This window comes from Mus pahari, chromosome 14 (genome assembly GCF_900095145.1).
Source record: "Mus pahari chromosome 14, PAHARI_EIJ_v1.1, whole genome shotgun sequence".
NCBI lineage: Eukaryota > Metazoa > Chordata > Mammalia > Rodentia > Muridae > Mus > Mus pahari.
In genome coordinates, this window is record NC_034603.1 from 65,496,637 (window position 1) to 65,509,931 (window position 13,295).

Consider the following 13,295-nt stretch of genomic DNA (forward strand, 5'->3'; position numbering starts at 1 on the left):
TTTGCAAGGGTGCAAGTTTTTTTTTTTTTTTTTTTTTAGATTTTCGAGACAGGGTTTCTCTGTATAGACGAGGTTATCCTGGAACTCACTCTGTAGACGAGGCTGGCCTCGAACTCAGAAATCCGCTTGCCTCTGCCTCCCAAGCGCTGGGATTAAAGGCGTGCGCCACCACTGCCTGGTGATAAGTGCTCTTAACTGCTGAGCTTTCTCTCCAGCCCCCCCACCCCTAGGTGAGCCTAGTGGAGGCAGCTCGGATTTATACAAGGCCCTTTGTTTCTTGATGTCTCGTGGAGATGGGACATCAAGTAATACTCTTCTAATGAGTATTGACTAAGGTTATTAAGTGAATTGATGATACTTAAGTGAAGAGAGTAAACAATATTTAAAAAGCATTAATGTCACCCCGAAAGTCCCTTCAGTCCCAAGAGCCTCTGCAGTTCTAGGACCCATATTTAGGAATCATAGCTCAAGTCAGGCTGTTTCCACAGGGAAATGAAAACTCTTCACAGCTGATTTCCTTTAATTACATCATAAAACAAAATTAGAACATACAGGAACAATAATAGTTACATAACAATTTACTTTATATATTTATATATATAAAAACATATCTTTAGTCCAAAGATTTTTAAAGCAAAAAGAATCGTCTACTGCCTCCTTGGATTTTACTTATTTAAAACAATCCTCCTCACCCCCACATCCTTGGATGCTGGAGTACGAGGTGTACATACAGTCACTTAGCTAGTGGAAGGTGGTGTTAAGTCCCCACTGGGGAACAGTTTGGGGCCTGGGGAGTGGCCAAGTGTTGGCGCAGGCCTGGTGAGAAAACAAGCAAGCAGCAGCCACCATACAGCCAAGTTCTGGTCAGGCCCAGCAGCTAGGGCACAAGGATCACCCCATGCCTGCCCTGCTACTCCTCAGGACGTCAGAGGGGTGGGCGTGCAGGACTGGAGACTGAGTGCCAATCCACCTGTCCCTGAGCGGCCTGACCGGAAGGGGCGGCCGTCCTCACAGTGCTCTGAGCTCTGCACAGGCCACATGGGATACTCAGGTCTGTGCCCTCAGGGTCACTGGAAGGTGGGCGAGGGTAAGCAGAACCACCAGGAAACAGTAACTGGAAAGAGTTCCTGGGAGGAAAAACAGAGGTGGCCAGAGTGGATAAAACCAACGGAAAAGTGACCCCAAGCCTCTCCCAGATACCCCTCGGGGTTGCACTGATTCTGGGGGTCAGTTCTGGGGTCACATCAGGGAGGAAGAGCTGGCTGGCCTAAAGATTCTGGGATGTGCCAACAGGATCTGGGTGTCAGTGTGCCACATAGGAGTGTGGTAGGGATGGGTCACAGGAATCAGGCTCACCACTTGTTAGAGATTAACAGTCATCAGAAATATGTAAGAAAAGATCCTTACAAGGAGCAAGCCTTCCTATGGAAACCCAGACAGCGACACACAGCAAGGCCCCTCTCACTGCTGCAGTGCCAGGGCACTCCTGTCCCTGGGGAGAGGAGGAGCTAACTAACGAGCCACGTCACTCGGTCATTTAGAGGTCCCTGGTCTCCAGTGCTACAAACAGTGAGTGGTTGAATGTTTTGTGAAGCTGAGAGGAAAATGTTAGGGTACAGGAAGAAAACACACGTAAGCAGCAGAACACAGCAGATCGGAGATAACATGATAAGCGGAGCAAAGGACGTAACTTCAAAGATCTCCTGGGACCTGGCAGAGGGCACCTGTCTATCATTACCCCTTCGAAGGGGGAGGACTGTTGTCCACTGTCCACAGTCCTGTCTTGGTACTTATGCTGTCCCCAGAAGGAAGGAAGCCCTTCTTGCCACCAAAGGGCATGGAGTTGATGCCATGAAAACAGCAGTAAAAGTGTCCCATGGACAGGAAGTCTTATGAGCGCTGGACAGATGCGCTTCCTGAGGCAAAAGCATCCTCTCATGAGCCTTGCCTGTCCATGCCATACAGTGGAAAGCATCACTAGCTTTCTGCTTGCTCATGGTTCTTGTACTACGAGCCACTCTGGCTGAGGAGTACCAACACCTTTGTAAACTTGACTCCACAAAGCCTTAGATCAAACACCCGTGTGGCAGAGATCATGTTCTCGAACCTTCGATGCATGGTTTGTATAACAAAAGCTTTTCCCTCTCCAATACTACACATAACTTTCGTAAACTCCCATGCAAGGGAGAGGATACTAAATAACTGAAAGTTTCCAGAGATGCAGAAACGATGTGCAGAGAAATCAGAAAGCACAACACCGTGGACCAGGCTCGAATGGGAAGTGGGAAGCCCCAGAGGCCCTTCACATAAAGAACTCTGTCTCCTGTGGAGTACATTTGGATACTGTATTTACAGCCGAATTTTATTCTCAAATCAGCAGGGCTAATCATGCCCTATTGATAACACTGCCTTCTGCATCTTCCGATGAAGACTTAAGACAAACATAAAGGTGAGGAGGTCTGTGACTCCTACTCTCCCTCCCTCATCGCTCCGACTTTTTTGTCTTCGGGTCATATAAGGGTTTCAGGTTTCAGACCTCCAAGCAAACACACTACCTCTTCTCTCAGAAGGTTGGGCTTATCCCCTGGTCTGTCAGCAGAAACCACAGCACAGAAACCCACCTGTACAATTCAGAGAAGGTTCAGCAGGGCTCATTCCTGGTCTAACCCTCTCATTGATGACTCCATGAGCTGCCTGCCTTTAGAGCCACCAGCCTTGGTTTTTACGTAATCTTCTTTTACAATGCACGTGCACATGGATCCCATGGTACTTCCGTGGAAGTCAGGACAATTCCCAGCCGTCATTACTGCTCCTTTACCGTCACAAGTCAGGTTGTCCGACTCGGCCTGCAAATAGTTTTTACCTGCCAAGCCATCTCAACAGTCCAAGATCAGTCATGATCTGTGAGCCCTTCCAAGTCTCAATGCTGTCACCTATCAGGCTGCCCACGGACAGGCAGGGAGTCACTCTCTTCTTTTCAGTGACAACTCTCCTTCGCCCTAACAATGTCAAACACATTTTAGAAGACAACTGAAAATATCAAATAGACTTCAGTGGCCCACAGCTACAAATAGTCCAGACTGGACGTCAGTGGCCCCTAGCTACAAACCAACATTCCAAACAGTCCAGAACGCCCACAACAAAGCATGGTAAGCCACTCACCAACGTTCCCTGGGAAACACTAAAAACACCATCTCCTACTTACAGGCCTGCTACCTAATAGACACAGAAATCTCACCAGAAATGTACAAAAACAAACTGAGGGATACTTTCACTTCCAAAAAGGCTGTCAAGGTTGGAGCAGGGGCAGTCATACGCATTTCTAAAACAGTGTGCAGAGCGAGTTAATATTTCAAATAACGGGGGGAGAGGTGATGTTAGGGTCCTTTACTCCTCAGAGCCAGTGAGACCTCAAATTCAGCTCCAAGCCCAAACCCCGACACCACGGACCATCATGTGAGAGTTATGCCACTCCCTGTGCTGTGCTCAGCTCTGCCCGTCTGTGACCAGGGAAAGGAATCCAAAGATGCTAGACTGGATGCCACAATGCCACAGAGCTTTGGACAGAGGGCAGGGCAGGTGCTGGAAGAACTGGAGAGATCGGTGGCTACATTCGTAGGCCTAATAAACTGGCAGCAGCTAATGGTGGTAGAATATTCCAGATGACACAGTGGAGCGGGGCTTACAACGGATCTTTCTCCAGATATATTAGCAATCCCTCCTGGCCACCTGGAGGCTTAGGGCAACATCTTTTGAGGGTGCCTTATTCTTTTTGCTTGGCTGCTTAAGTAGTTGTCACAGTGTAGCTGAGGCTGATCTCAAACTCAAGAGCCATTTTATCTCAGACCTGAGCCCACAGGCCTCATTTTTTTTTTCCTTTTCCCATTGTAAAAGGCATGTTTGGGAGTGGGTGTAAAATGAGACAAATGGACCACCAGGCTTTCCCACCCCGCCCCCAAGATAGTTCCTTGACATATACCCCAATCTGGGCGGGTACTCACAGCAACCCTCCAGCCTCTGCATCTTTTGTGTTGAGATACAGGCACAAACCACTATACCCATTTTCTCCCTCATTATATTTTTACTGTGAAAGTGCAGGCACCTACATGCCTCACCTTGTGTGGAGGTCAAAGGACAACTTCCTCGAGTCATTCTCTCCCTTCCACACCTTGGTCCTAAAAACCCCAAACCCATCAACCCAACCAAAACCCTACTCAGTTCTTACAAGTATTCCGAGTGTGGGGAGCTGCACTTGGATTCCGAGGTCTGTGCTTCTCTATGCTCCTCCACGCATGATGGGCCTGTTTCACTTGAGAAAGGAATATGACGTCTGCTTGACCATGTGCAGCCAGCGCTGTGCATCAGCAGACCCCCAACCCCTCCTTTTGACTTTGTTCTTGGCCCAGAAAGGTAGTGATTTGCCTTACCAGCAGGGGTCACCAAGACAAAGCCAGTGAACCTGGGTGTAGCAATACACTCTGAGCAGACAAGACTTCTGACACACTAGTAGTTAGGAGACTCAAACTTGAACGGATACAAAGGAGTTCCTGAATGACTCAGACGGGGACAATCAGATCTGCGTCCGCTACCTGCTCAGTGTTCAGGTCTTACTGTCAACTTGTTAGGCACTTAGGGGAAAAAAAAACCCAAACGACATAGTTTAGAGCAGATGGTCCCTCACCTTCTTTTGGTTTTGTTTGAAAGACCTGGGGTATCTACATCTAAATACATTTGCAAGTGTGTATGTGAGCAAGTGTGCACCGAGTCTAACTTCATAATCCCAGCAGTAAGGAGGCCGAGACAAAAAGAAAACCACAAATTCCAGGCCAGCCAGGGCTACAGAGTATAAGCCTTTGTCTGGGGTGATGGGGGGGGGGGTAGGAGGTACGCTGTCAGGTAAAACAGTACTAGCCACAAGTCCCAGCCGCTCAGGGTGCCGGCTGAGGTGGAGGGTAACTGGAGTCCAGGTGACTTGAGAACAGGCAGGTGAGCAATGTAACAAGAGGAAAAAAGAGATTTCTCTCAAGATAATTTGAACATAAAGGGGAAAAGGAATAAAAACACAAGTAATTTAGCTTTCAAAAGAGCATAATAAAATAAGATTTTCAGTAAGTTTAATACAATAAATTAATGTGGTAGTATAGTGTTCGAGGGCCTTCCATCTGATTGTTTTCTACAGTAATGGAGAAATCCATCAGACTTTCTTCCTATATATTCTGGCAGAACCTGCATCCATGGCATCAAACAGCCCTTTTAACATGCCGGGATCACAGGCTTGCACACCCAGGTCCCCAAAGCCCCTCTCCCCAGTACTCTAATGAACATACACAAAGCTCCTACCATTGGGGTTTAGAAATATGCCTTAGAAACTCATTTCATTTCTCTCATTCTCTGGGTTTCTTTGAAGAGGCTTTTCCTTGACTGAGCCATAGGCACTAAGCCTGTTCCCTCTGCTCAGGTTAGGTGCTCAGGCTTGGTAGACTGAGCCCCCCACTCCCTCTCCGGGCTCTCTGGCTGCCCCAGTGCTCCTAGCTGGCTGCCTTCATGTCCCCTTTCAGAGGAAGTCTGCAGACAGCGGAGATGCTCAGGTCTTCTGTTAGCACACAGCAGCCAGCCATTACAGGGCTCTTCCTGTATCCCTCCTGGGATTAGATGTGGGAGGGGCCAAGAAACCAACAGCAGCCCCACCCCCCGGCAGCACTGCTGCAAAGCAAGTAACTCAAGTAACTCAGACACAGGCAGAGGTCACACCCACCCATGCCTGCTGGCACAGGACACTGGTCATTTGTGCTGGAGCTTGGGTGGCAGGAAATGCAGGCTCAGTTTGGGGATTCATCACCCACCCTACGCACTGCTGCACTTCTCTTGTCTTAGCTGAATGAGTTTGGAAGGAAGGAAATGTGGGAGTGGGGGTGGGGTAGCACGTGGGGGACAGTGTACAGCGTGCAAACCAGCATACAGCATAGGATACAACAGAAACCCAAAGGAAAGTTTCTTTTCATCCAAACAGTCCTACTATTTCTTATCATAACTTTCCTGCTTTTGTTAGAATTTCTTTCCAGACTGGCAAAGATTCAGGCAGGGTCCCCTGATGGTAAAAGTTAGATTAAAAAAATATTTATTGATGTTTCTTTTAAAAATGTTTGGTGACCCCAACTAATTCATCCAAAATGCAAACTGTAAACACAGCAAACAGCAACATAGTAACAATCGAGTGGGCAGCATCCTGAGGTCAGTCTGGAGGAGAGGGAGGTGGGGGGAAGAGAGAGGGGGAGAGAGCGTGCGGCAGTGAGCGAGAGAACGGAAGACGGGTGCAGTGACATACAGTGACAAACTGAGCAGATAAGAAAAGGAATTCTATTTGGACCCCAGTGATTTCAATGCAGCCGCTAAAAAAATCTCTGGGTCAAATACTCAAACACCAGATGAAAGGATGAGCCTTCTCTGTGAGCATGCTCAGCATGTCGGCACGGGAACAAGGAAGCCCAGGAGTCTCCCAATGGATGGCTACCATTTCTAGGATGTAGAGAAGTTTTTTTTCTGGTCCCTGGATACGTCATAGATTGTTTTCCAGGCTACCTCTCACCCTGGAGGATCATAGTTACTGTTCCAAAACCCCCACAGAAACCCCTTAATAAAGAAGAAACCACAGAAGCAGTAACACTGGGCTCTGCTGGAATGTCCCCGCCCTCTACCGTGGCCTGCGATTGCTTCTGGGCATGTCCAATGGGAATGCTTAGGTTTTACCAACCCACTTGTTACAGCCAGCATGAACTTCAGAGCCATGGTCCCAGAACCACAGCAGATGAGGTGAAGACGCATGTGCCTGTGTATGTGCGGCTCTGGGGATCTGGACGCTGCCCTCACTCAGTAACCCTTGCCCAGAACGCTGGGGTCGCTTCCACCGGAGAGACTCCACGGTATGTCTAGAAGTGTCATTAAATACTCAGTTCACCACGGTGGCCCACCCGGCTGTCATAGGATGATGCAGCACCTGCAGAAGCGCTGTCTGCTGCCCCCGACTGACGGGGGCGGAGTGACGGGGGCGAAGTAGGCGTGGACTTTAATGTTGGGTAAATGGGTCTGAAACAAGACAGAAAACATTAATGAGAGGCGCTTACAGTGGAAGAGATCACAATGTTGCCTCTTAGAGAAACCAAGGGGCTGACTGCCGGAGAGCAAGGATGCTAAGCACCCCAGGATGTACAGAGGCCCAGGCTGTACTCTGTTCTATGGAGGGGAAGGGAATGAAAACAAATTAATTTCTCATCCTGTCCCAAAGGGACTCCCATTTAGAATCCCATGGCTGGAAGAAGCTAGACAACTTTAAAACAATTACTTATTGAATCAAAACATGTTTCTAGTCTTTATCTGAATACGTACGGGGTTTAAGGCATGTGAGAGGGTCCAAAAACAGGGCTCTACCTTTAGACACTGCTCAGTAAGCTAAGTAAAAGGGAACACCAAAATACCAGTAAACAAAGGTGCTGGGGCTAGCCCATGGCTATCTGTCCTGCTGATGCAAGGTCTCCACCACTCCAAGAACCCCTTTTCTGTGTTGTGGGAGGTGGTTGCCACACTGTTGTTTCCTGAGGCAAATGTGGAGATGTACAATCTCCAGTCTCCCTTGTACATACATGCTAGGCAAACTTTCTGCCCCTAACTTCATCTTCCAGCCTCTCTCCTCCAGTGTCTCACTATGTGGATGTGAGCTTACTCCACTGTCCAGACTGGCACCTGGCACCTCACTTAAGATTCTCCCCTCAGCCTCCTGATTACCAGGATGCACGCCACACCCTGGCAGGCATTATCTTTGTCATGTCTGTCTTTCCTTTAGAACCAAATTCTTGCATGGGGTTTTTTTGTTTTTTTGTTTGTTTGTTTTTTTGTTTTTTTTCGAGACAGGGTTTCTCTGTGTAGTCCTGGCTGTCCTGGAACTCACTCTGTAGACCAGGCTGGCCTCGAACTCAGAAATCCGCCTGCCTCTGCCTCCCGAGTGCTGGGATTAAAGGCATGCGCCACCATGCCCGGCTCTTGCATGGGGGTTTTTGGTTGTTAGTTTTGTCTGTTCTCTGGGGACTGGTGAAGGCCTGGACACTACCACTCAGACGTCTCCCTTCAGGGGCATTTTCGTACCAGTTCCACCTGACATACGGATGGAGTCTACCCTGAGGTTTACTTGCTAACTATCCAAGGAAATGAAAACAGAAATCAAGAGACAGGAGGGGAATCTTTACCCTGAGCCTCTTGATGCCAGCCCGGGTGATCTGCTGGCAGTCATAGAGTTCTATTCGCTCAAGGCTGTGACAGCTCTTCAAGTGCTCCAGGGACGCATCGGTGATGAGTGGGCAGTTGTCCAGCTCAATCACCTCCAGCTGATCGTGGGCGCAGGCCCCGTTCCCTAGGTGACGGATCCCATCGTCTGTGATCAGCTCACAGTGAGAAAGACTCTGCAACCAGAGAGAGCAAAGATGGACAACCAAACAGCTTCTGGCATGGCTCTTGCCACACACATGTCAAATGCCAACACAGGCTTTTCTGGTTGGTCCTGGTAAATAGTGCCATCTAGAACCATTCATGAGGGAGCAAGACTGTAAATCAGAACCGACGGACCCACTGCCTTCTGCCCTCAGCAGCTAAGGCTTTTTTTTTTTTTTTTGGTATAATTTATTTTGTGAATTCATGGAATGACTATGAACTATTTTACAAAGTAAGATAGCCTTAAAAATTACCTACCCTCACAAGGTATGGTGGCACACCCCTTTTAATTTCAGCAGAGGCAGGAGGAACTCTTAGAGGAGTTCAAGGCCAACCTGGTCTACAGATCAAGTTCTAAGACAGCCACAGCTACACAGTAAGATCATGGTGTCACAAACAAACAAATCCATTCTCCAATTAACACTTTCTTATCTATAGGACAAAACAGGGCCCAAGCTTTTCATATACAAACTTTTAGGAAGTTAGAACTACTGACTACCTGATTCAGGGCACAAAGGCACACTTAGCTAAGACTTTTTTTTTTTTTTTTTTTAAAAAAAGATTTATTTATTTATTTATTGTATATAAGTACACTGTAGCTGTCTTCAGACACTCCAGAAGAGGGCATCAGATCTCGTTATGGATGGTTGTGAGCCACCATGTGGTTGCTGGGATTTGAACTCTGGAACCTTTGGAAGAGCAGTCAGTGCTCTTAACCACTGAGCCATCTCTCCAGCCCCTGTCCACACTAAGACTTTTTTATGGCTACTGGGTACTGGTATCTTACACATTACCTGACCCACCAAACATACAAGGGTATTCTGTTCTGGACAGAGGACCATCAACTAAAATACCTCCTATAGATTCACTCAAATCAGGAGCCAGAAGAATGTGTCCTGTAAAACATGGGTCGATTCTAGGTTTTTGTTCTGCAAATGCACATCACTATATAATCCAGGTTGGCCTCAAACTCCAGTTGATCCTCCTGCTTCAGCCTCCTGAGTGCTGGGACTACAGGCATATGCCACTACACCTCATTAGCAGTATGTCTTCCACCTCTAGGTTGGGGACAGTGAGATGGCTCAGTGGCTCAGTGGATAAAAGGATTTGTTTCCAAGCCCTGTAACCTAAGTTTGTTCCCCACAACCTACACAGAGGTTCCAGGAGAGAAATAATTCCAGAACATTATCCCCTGACCAGGTGTCCACACTCACACTATGTACACGCACACACCATAATCAAGAGATCAATCTCCAGCACCACATGGTGGCTTATAATGATATATAACCCTAGTTCCAGAGGATCCAATAAGAACAAACAGAAAGCATACACAAAAAGTAAAATAAATCCAAAAGTTTTCTGGGTAAATAAATTTAAAAATAAAACAGTCAAAGTCAAACTTACCAACACTTGAAGCCGAGGACAGTGTATGGAAAGCTGGATTAATGTGCTATCTGTGATCTAAAAAAAAAAACAAAACCAAGTAACCTCTTACAGGTAAAATTATATTAATTTAGATGCAATTCATGAATTAATACTCTATGCAACTCTCCTAGTTCAGGTATCACTAAATAACAGGCCTCAACACACTGCCTGAGCCAGAAAGACAATATTGATCAAAATTTTATTTATTTCTCAAACTTTCCCCACAAGAGATAAGGGTTTCTGTGTAGCCCTGTCTGTCCGGGAACTCATCCTGTAGACCAGGTTGGCCACAGAGATCAACCTACCTCTGTCTCCCTAGTGCTTGGATTAAAAGTGTGTGCTACCACTGTCTGGCTCGGACACGGTTTTCAAGAGATTAGGTGCTTCCAGAGCACCAGTGCCACTCACTGGGTAAGAGCACTGGCTGCCTTTCCAGAGGACAGGGGTTTAATTCCCAAAATCCATACCATGGCTCACAATTGTAGCTCCATTCCCAGGGGACCTCTTCATGCTTTTTGAAAGAAAGATTTGCCTAAATTGCTAGTCAGTGACTCTTTTCAAACTCCTATCCAACCTTTGTCTACGACACGGCTTGAGAGGATCTGAAATATGGCAGGCACACAGGGAAGCAGACTGACTCAGAGGGAACAACTCTGGAGATGACACAGCATTTAGCATGAACAAGAGGCTAATGAAGGGGAGACACTCATTTAATAGTAAACGGCAGCTGTCACATAGCATCTGGTTTTATACTGTAATGATTTTATACTGTAAACACCAATTCCTGCTGTGCCTGAAGACACCTCAGTAAGTGGAAGATCAACACCACTGCCAGGTGCTTTGGTGTCCTGTGTAGGGAGAGGGTTGGGCATTCTGCAGCACACATATGGTATGCTGAGAATGAAATCTTACCTGCACACATTCTTCTAGGTCCATCTTCTCAAGCTCATGGCAATTCTACAAAGTACAATGCCACACAGTTCAGTATTCTAAAGCACTGGTAAATCATAAAAGTAAAAAACCCCAAGACAGCGATCAAATCGTGGTGGTTCAGTTGCTGTCAGCCCAGTGCCGCGCGATCACACTCTGTTGGTTTTTTGACATAGGGTCTTGCTCTGTGGTTCAGGCTGTTCTCAATCCCAAGATCCCGCTGCCTCAGGTTCCCAAGAGCTGAGACTGATTATAAATGTACACCATCTTCCCTTGGTCAGCTAGTTCATACTTTTAAGTATTTTATATTGAACATTTTATAAATCCAAAGGAGTAATTTTGCTAAAAATTAATACTATGCTAACACAGATCTCTTTAACTAAAAAGTAGTTCAATAAAAATTAGTTTGGAGGGGCGGAGAGATGGCTCAGTAGTTAAGAGCACTGACTGCTCTTCCAGAGGTCCTGAGTTCAATTCCCAGCAACCACATGGTGGCTCATAACCATCTGTAATGTGGTTGGATGCCTTCTTCTGGTGTGTCTAATACAGCTAAAGTGTACTCATATAAATAACAAAATCTCTCTCTCTCTCTCTCTCTCTCTCTCTCTCTCTCTCTCTCTCTCTCTCTCTCTCTCTCTCTCTCTCTCTCTCTCTCTCTCTCTCTCTCTCTCTCTCTCTCTCTCTCTCTTTTCAAGACAGGGTTTCTCTGTATAGCCTTGGCTGTCCTGGAACTCACTTTATAGACCAGGCTGGCCTTGAACTCAGAAATCCATCTGCCTCTGTCTCCCAAATGCTGGGATTAAAGGTGTGCACCACCACCGCCTGACTAAAATAAATCTAACCCTAACCCTCCCGAGTGCTGGGATTAACTAAAATAAATCTTAACACGAAGGTCCTGAGTTCAAATACCAGCAACCACATGGTGGCTCACAACCATCTGTAATGAGATCTGAGGCCTTCTTTTTTTTTTAAAAAAAAAAAGATTTATTTATTTATTATATGTAAGTACACTGTAGCTATCTTCGGACACTCCAGAAGAGGGCGTCAGATCTCGTTATGGGTGGTTGTGAGCCACCATGTGGTTGCTGGGATTTGAACTCCGGACCTTCGGAAAAGCAGTCGGGTGCTCTTACCCACTGAGCTATCTCACCAGCCCCAATCTGACGCCTTCTTAAAAAGAACAACAACAAAAAACAAAAACAAACAAACAAAACAAACCCAAAACAAAACTAAAAAGAACAACAACAAAAAAACAAAGAATAAAATAAAAGTAAAAAATTATTTTGTTTGGAAAAGTTTTATTTGCTTTTTAAGCTAGGTATGCTGGCCTTCACTTTATCAGTACTTCATAGATCAGCCTGAAAGCAAATTGCATTCCCCTTATTTTTTAATACCAACCAAAGTCAACATAATTTAAAATGTTATTGAGCGAGGCTGATCTGAGTTAGAAGCCAGCCTGGGCCACACAGAGAAACCTTGTCTCAGAAAAAGAAGGCAAGCAAGTGCAGTTATTCTACAGTGATTTATATAAACCACAGAAAGTATTACGATTCTCTGGAAAGACTCTTATGTCTGGTATATTATTAACCAGGCCTGCATCTCCTTAAACAGAGCTCTTGCTCAATCACATACTAAACAATGTTGCTTTATAAAGTACAAGGAAATAAATCCCTGTTCCATGTCATTTACTATCTTAGTGAAACTGGAGAAATCAAGTCTCAACAAAGAGTGCCATGTGCCATGCTCTCTAACACACATCTGCACTTCCCAAGCCAGCCGCAGCTTCCAGCTTCTCCTGTTTCACACCTACCTAGTCCTGCTGACTTGCTGGTTCTTTCTTTGCTGCTTTCTCTGAAATAATTCTCCCCTCAACAACAACAACAACAACAACAAAAAACAAAACCCACTATGAAAACCAACTGCAGAACCTTAAGAAACTCTTACCCTGGCTAGGGTAGTGAAGCCCACATCTGTTAACTGGGAACATCTGGCCACTTCTAATATTCTGTTAAAAGAACAAAGTGAAAAGAAAGTTAGGCTCATGGTTCCTGAAACCCAGTTTTATTAAAACATCAGTAATCTGAGAAAGCAATCTTTATTCTCTGACTCTCGTTATACAGTATGACACTAGTGACTATACAAGTTTGTGCATAATCTCATTTTCATGGAGTTATCAAGTGGTCCTGTCAAAACCACACTTCAGGGTGATGCAATCAAAGAATATAGAGGAATAGAACTGAAGCTGGTAGTTAATGCCAAATTGCATTAAAAGCCTTCTTGATGGCTTACTGCTTACCCGCAGAGGGCAGCCGGCTCCTAGCAAACAAAGGAAATAGAGATTAATACTGTTTCAGACCATCTGTTGCTGAAGTGACTGTTTTCTGACTTTCAGGGAGGTCGCAGCAGATTTCAATTGCTTTAAAAATGCAAGAGGACTGCTGGAGTACAGGTCTGTCCCAATA

At 46.0% G+C, this 13,295-nt stretch overlaps 1 protein-coding gene across 1 annotated transcript in view; it reads right to left on the reverse strand.

Moving 5' to 3' along the window:
* Positions 1 to 510: 510 nt before the first annotated feature.
* Positions 511 to 13,295, reverse strand: part of Fbxl20 (F-box and leucine rich repeat protein 20) — a 69,915-nt gene continuing 57,130 nt past the window's right edge. The window contains 5 exon segments of the mRNA XM_021212264.2: positions 511 to 7,083; positions 8,238 to 8,450; positions 9,883 to 9,939; positions 10,816 to 10,860; positions 12,778 to 12,838. Coding sequence (XP_021067923.2) covers positions 6,976 to 7,083; positions 8,238 to 8,450; positions 9,883 to 9,939; positions 10,816 to 10,860; positions 12,778 to 12,838 — 484 coding nt within the window. The 3' untranslated portion in view covers positions 511 to 6,975.